This window comes from Bos indicus, chromosome 16 (assembly GCF_029378745.1).
Source record: "Bos indicus isolate NIAB-ARS_2022 breed Sahiwal x Tharparkar chromosome 16, NIAB-ARS_B.indTharparkar_mat_pri_1.0, whole genome shotgun sequence".
NCBI lineage: Eukaryota > Metazoa > Chordata > Mammalia > Artiodactyla > Bovidae > Bos > Bos indicus.
Window position 1 is genome coordinate 64,383,677 of NC_091775.1, and position 6,830 is coordinate 64,390,506.

The window sequence follows — 6,830 nt, forward strand, 5'->3', positions numbered from 1 at the left end:
AATTTCTGAAAGAGATGGGAATACCAGACCACCTGACCTGCCTCTTGAGAAATCTATATGCAGGTCAGGAAGCAACAGTTAGAACTGGACAGGGAACAACAGACTGGTTCCAAATAGGAAAAGGAGTACGTCAAGGCTGTATACTGTCCCCCTGCTTATTTAACTTCTATGCAGAGTACATCATGAGAAACGCTGGGCTGGAAGAAGCACAAGCTAGAATCAAGAATGCCAGGAGAAATATCAATAACCTCAGATATGCAGATGATACCACCCTTATGGCAGAAAGTGAAGAGGAACTCAAAAGCCTCTTGATGAAAGTGAAAGAGGAGAGTGAAAAAGTTGGCTTAAAGCTCAACATTCAGAAAACGAAGATCATGGCATCTGGCCCCATCACTTCATGGAAAATAGATGGGGAAACAGTGGAAACAGTGTCAGACTTTATTTTTGGGGGCTCCAAAATCACTGCAGATGGTGATTGCAGCCATGAAATTAAAAGACACTTACTTCTTGGAAGGAAAGTTATGACCAACCTAGATAGCATATTCAAAAGCAGAGACATTACTTTGCCAACTAAGGTCCATCTAGTCAAGGCTATGGTTTTTCCAGTGTTCATGTATGAATGTGAGAGTTGGACTGTGAAGAAAGCTAAGTGCCAAAGAATTGATGCTTTTGAACTGTGGTGTTGGAGAAGACTCTTGAGAGTCCCTTGGACTGCAAGGAGATCCAACCAGTCCATTCTGAAGGAGATCAGCCCTGGGATTTCTTTGGAAGGAATGACGCTAAAGCTGAAACTCCAGTACTTTGGCCACCTCATGCGAAGAGTTGACTCATTGGAAAAGACCCTGATACTGGGAGGGATTGGGGGCAGGAGGAGAAGGGGACGACAAAGGATGAGATGACTGGATGGCATCACCGACTCGATGGACATGAGTTTGGGTGAACTCTGGGAATTGGTGATAGACAGGGAGGCCTGGTGTGCTGTGATTCATGGGGTCACAAAGAGTCGGACACAACTGAGCCACTGAACTCAACTGAACTGAAGATGTCAATGTTCACTCTTGCCATCTCCTTCTTGGCCATGTCCTATTTACCTTGATTCATGGACCTAACATTCCAGGTTCCTATGCAATATTTTCTTTATAGCATCAGCCTTTTACCACCAGACATGTCCACAACTGAGCATTGTTTCCATTGGCCCAGCTGCTTCACTCTTACTGGAGCTATTAGTAATTGTCCTCTGCTCTTCTTCAGTAGTGTACTGGACACCTTCCAACCTGGGGGGTTCATATTCCAGTGTCATATCTTTTTGCCTTTTTATACTGTTCATGGGTTAGTCCAGTCAAAATACTGGAGTGGGTTACCATTTGCTTCTCCAGTAGACCAGGTTTTGTCAGAACTCTTCACTATGACCCATCCATCTTGGGTGGCCTTGCACAGCATGGCTCATAGCTTCATAGAATTACATAAGTCCCTTCGCCACGACAAGACTGTGATCCATGAACGGGAGTTTTAGGGAGCAAGTCCCCGTAACAGCTGCTATCTCAGGCCACTGGCCACTGGGGACTTTGGTTTTTCTACATGCATTCAATATATGATAATGTCCTTCGCACTTTGTTCTTTCTTACTGTCTGCAGTGTTCTTTATAATATGATGTTCCTCACTTTTGTAATTTTATTTTTAGATTTTACTGTAGAAATTTTCAGAGAACCAAAGATGGTTTTACCCTCAAAAAGGAGAATGTCATTCTTTAAAAGGGCTAATGTGAGGAAGCCTTCGATAAGACCCAGGTAAGACATAGGATCTGGTCACAACAATATGTTCAGGCACACGCTTTCCTTAATCATACTGTACATGCACAGGGATACTTTGTTATTTTAAATCACTATTTATTTTCTAAAATTTGCACCATGCAATGTATATTATACAATAACTTTTTAAAACTTAACAAGCTATCATGGATATCCTTTCATGTCAATATAAATAGATTTACCTTCTTCCATACTATGGATGTTGCATGGTTTATTTAACTATATATTTTTAATGGACATGTATATTATCTTTACTTTTCCATTGCTATGACTAGTACCCCAAGAAACATTTTTGTATGGATGTCCTTGCCAGTTTGTGTTTTTGTGGATTGCATACAGCTGTAGTAGTCTCCTAACTAGCTCCTTACTTCTTGTCTCAGCCTCTAAGTTCCCAATGCTAGACAAAGAGTCTGTGATCTTTTCTTTCAGAAATGCCCACTCTTTCTTTCCATTCACCTTAGCATAAGCTCCATCTCTACAAAATAAAGTTCTCCAGTTGTATATCTGCTATGACTTCTACCTCCTCTGAAGTAATAAACTTTTAAAATACAAGAACTTACCATGTTCTATTTTTTTACTACTTTTTAATTTTTTAAGTATGTTTTCCACCTTCTCAACTTGATGATAATTTTCTTATGCATGCCATTCATTCAGGCACTTATTTTTTTAATTTAGTATTATCTACTAATGACTGGCTGTATGATAAGTTCTCTTATAGATGATAGAGATGTATTAGCACATACAAATTTGTTAGTCAATGTCACTGGCAGAATATTTTGTATAGAGAAAGCTTCCAGAAGTATGTTTTCAGTTATTGATAATGTTCATTGAGGGTTATAAGTCCTCTGTCTCTTCTAAATTCTCTAGATGGAGCTTCCTCCTCTTCAAGGAAATAAAATTATTCCCTGAAGTTCAATCATTTATTCCTTTTGCTGTTCCAGTTTGTACTATTCACCACTCTCCACTATGTCTACAAAAATATGTAGTTCCTAGTTTAGTTGATGGAGAAGGCAGTGGCATCCCACTCCAGTACTCTTGCCTGGAAAACCCCATGGATGGCGGAGCCTGGTAGGCTGCAGTCCATGGGGTCGCTAAGAGTTGGACACGACTGAGCGACTTCACTTTCACTTTTCACTTTCATTTATTGGAGAAGGAAATGGCAACCCACTCCAGTACTCTTGCCTGGAGAATCCCACGGTCGGGGGAGCCTGGTGGGCTTCCATCTATGGGATCGCATAGAGTTGGACACGACTAAAACGACTTAGCAGCAGCAGTTTAGTTGAATATAAAAGAAGTCTTTTCTTTTCCTTCTCTCTCTCTCTTTTTTCTTTTTCTTTTTTTTTTTTTTTGATCACTCCATGCAGCTGTGGGAACTTAATTCCCTGACTAGGGATTGAACCTGCACCCTTGGCAGTGAAAGTGTGGAATCCTAACCACTAGACCACCCAGGAATTCCCCCAATCTAGCTTTCTACTATTATGTTTTATGTCCCTTTACCCTGTGTATTCTGTGTTTTAACAGATTTTCAAGTCTATTTGAAAATTTAGTATTTTCAAGTCTGTGAATACTATATATATCTGAAACTAATATAATATTATAAATCAGCCATACTTCAATAATAAAACAATGGAGACTAAAGGTGGTGGAATGATATATTCAGACTAAACTTGGGGGAAGTAGAAGGAAGTAAATAATAAACGAGTGGAAATCAATAATATGAAGAGAAGAAAAATGAGAAAATCCAAGCACAAATAAGTTTTTTGTAAAGATTAACAAAACTGATAAACCATTAACTATACTGACAAAAGGGAAAAAGTGAGGTGACACAGATTTCCAAAACCTGGACCAGAAGAGAGGACCACTGACCCTAAAGAAACTAACCTGTTTGTAAGAAAATGCAAGGAGTATGACAATGACAATTAGATGAAATAGAGCAATTTCTAGAAATACCCAAATTTCTGAAACTGACTCAAGAAATAGAAAATGTGAGTAAATCTCTATATCAAGAGAAGAAATTGGATTAATAATTTAAAATCTCACAGATAAAAGTCTAGACAGATGGCTTCACTGGAAAAAGCTATGAAATATTTAAAGAATAAATGCTACCAATAGTCTACAAACTCTTTGAGGAAATAGAGGAAAAAGGAACACTTCTAATATGTTTATGAGGCAGCAAGTATTATCCTGATCCCAAAGCCAAACAAAATTATCATAAGAAAACTGCAGACCAATAACCCTCTCAAACCTAGGTATGAAAATCCTCAATAAAATATTAGCAAACCAAATTCAACCACATTTAAAAAGGATTATATACCATAACCAAGTGGGATTTATTCCAGGAATGCAAATAATGCATCTGAAAATAAATTAATACAATGCATCATGTTAATAAAATGAGGGAAAAAACTTCACACAAGTATCTCGATTGATGCATTAAAAGCATTTTATAAAATCTAGCATCCATTTATGATAAAAATTCTCAATAAACTTAGAAGGGAATCATCTCATTCTTTAAAAGTACATTTATGAGAGGGTGAGATGAATGGAGAGAACGCATATACATTACCATATATTAAATAGATAGCCAATGGAAATTTGCTGTTTGACTCAGGGAACTCAAACTGGGGCTCTGTAACAACCTGAAGGGGTGGGAAAGGGTGAGAAATGTGAGGGAGGTTCAAGAGGGAGAGATCATATGTACACCTGTGGCTAATTCATGGACTTCCCACATGGCTCACTGGTAAAAGAATCTGCCAAGGCAGGAGTTGCAGGAAACCCCGGGGTTGATCCCTGGCTTTGTAAGATCCCCTGGAGAAGGAAATGGCAACTACTCCAGTGTTCTTGCTGGGAGAATCCCATACACAGAGGAACCTAATTCATGGCTAATTCATGTTGATGAATGAGAGAAATCAAACCAATATTGTAAAGCAATCATCCTTCAATTAAATAAATAAATAAAAAGAAAAAACTTATAGCTAACATCATTCTTAACAAGACAAGTATTTAACAGGAGAAGAACAAGTTGGACAACTTGTGAATTTGTATGGAAAGGTTCTACCAATGACAAATGACATAAAGATAAGGTTCAATGGGCAGCCGAAACTGTGAAGTGGAATTCACAGAAACTGGAGAGATAGCTTCACCGTAACAGTGAAAGTCCCTTCCTCATGTCAATGAAAACTGAAACCACAGAGGATGTAGAGATTACCTAGCAGAAACAAATCCTAAGGCAAGAGTCAGGAGAATTGAGTTGAAACATTAGGGCAACACCTGTACACAAGAAACAGTGAACGAAGAAATCAGCAGTGGAAATTTAGAAATATTGATCTATAACAACTGCTGGTCACTCATGCTCTGTCTTGCTGAAATGACTGCCAATGAATCCATAATGGAAGAAGTTTTCCTTGGAAAAGAAAAAAGCCCCCTTTAAAATACTCCTTCTCTTCTTCCATTGGGGTTGTCAAATGATTAGACCAAGCTTAGGATGGGTACATTAAGTTAATCTCTAGGAAACAAGCAGAGTAACCAATTTATCCACTCTGCTCTTCAGTCACAGTCCAAAGCCCTGAAGTCTGGCAGAGGCCCTTCCCCATTCCCTAACTGGAGCAGAATCCAGGGTCACCGTCTCTCTCTCTCTGCCAATGATGCTTTCTTGTTTTCCAGAAACTTGACAGAAGTCCTCCTAAACACACAGCACTTGGAGTTCTTCAGGGAGTTCCTCAGAGAACGGAGGGCTGAAACCCCATTGCAGTTCCTGGTCGCCATACAGAAGATCAGCGTTGAGACAAATGAAAAGATTTATAATTCTCTCTTTGAAAACGTAATCAAGACTTTCTTCCACGGCAAAAACTCTCCTGGTATGCATTCTCCTCTCCTGAAATCGTTTCCTTTACCCTTTAGAATCTTAGGTTTGGGGAAGAGACTGCTCTCTCCCTGAGAAAGCAGAACAGAGCAGCGGCCACATGGGGCAGTATTGAGACAAAGCTGAAGATGGTGAAAGCAGAGAATAATAATAAATCCACTTTTAAAAATTGAAGTATAGTTAATTTCCATTAGATTTGTCTCAGGTATAGGGCATAGTGATTCAGTATTTTTATAGAGTATAATCCACTTAAAGTTATTATAAATTACTATATTATATATTATTATGTATTATATTATATAAAGTTAATATAAGACTATATTCCCTGTGCTATATAATACATCCTTGGTGGTCGTGGTGAAGTCACAAAGTCATGTCCGACTCTTGCAACCCCATGAACACCAGCCCACCAGGCTCCTCTGTCCATGCAGTTTTTCCAGGCAAGATTACTAGAGTGTGTTGCCATTTCTTTATCCAACAACATATCCTTATCTTATTTATCTTAAACATAGTTCATATCTCTTCATCCCCTCCTCCTATCTTGTGCTACCTCCCTCCCCTCTTCCCATTGATAACCACTAGCTTATTCTCTATATCCGTGAATCTGTTTATGTTCTGTTATATTCATTTTTTTAAATTTTTTAGATTCCACATATAAGTGATAACATGCAGTGTTTCAAAGAAGAAAAAACAAATCAAATCTATCATTCTTTTTCTTAAAGATAAAACTGAAAGAAAGACACACAGGCCCAAAAAACTACATTCATTGTTGTTCTTTTATATGTAACCATCCTGAAGTATAATATTGATAAGACAGAATGGATAGGGGGTTAAAATCAGAATGTGCTTGAAGCAAGAGTTTTATTTAAATTCTTAACATGTGTTAGTATTTAGTTTTTTATAAGTAGGAAAATCGCTATAGAAAAACTAAAATAATAATACAATAATAAATCCAAAATATAATACCACAAGTAAAAGCAGATACTTATACTTGTATGTGAAATATATCCTCTCAACCCTGAAAGTAGGATTTAATTTAATCCTTAAGAGATAGGTATAAATAACTTAGAAGGTAGGGATAAATAACTCCATTTTTCTAATGAGGAAAGTAAAACATGGAGAAGTTAACTAACTTGTCCAATTAGTGAAACTTGCATTCA

General features: G+C 37.8%; 1 protein-coding gene across 3 annotated transcripts in view; it reads left to right on the plus strand.

Annotated features, from left to right (window-relative positions):
* Positions 1-6,830, plus strand: part of RGSL1 (regulator of G protein signaling like 1) — a 62,154-nt gene that overhangs the window by 33,278 nt on the left and 22,046 nt on the right. For all 3 annotated transcript variants that reach the window (XR_011560908.1, XM_070768541.1, XM_070768542.1), the window contains 2 exons: positions 1,682-1,787; positions 5,472-5,665. Coding sequence is in view for 2 of the 3 variants with exons in the window: in XM_070768541.1 (XP_070624642.1) it covers positions 1,682-1,787; positions 5,472-5,665 (300 nt within the window). In the remaining variant the exon portion in view is untranslated. The remainder of the gene's footprint in view (positions 1-1,681; positions 1,788-5,471; positions 5,666-6,830) is intronic.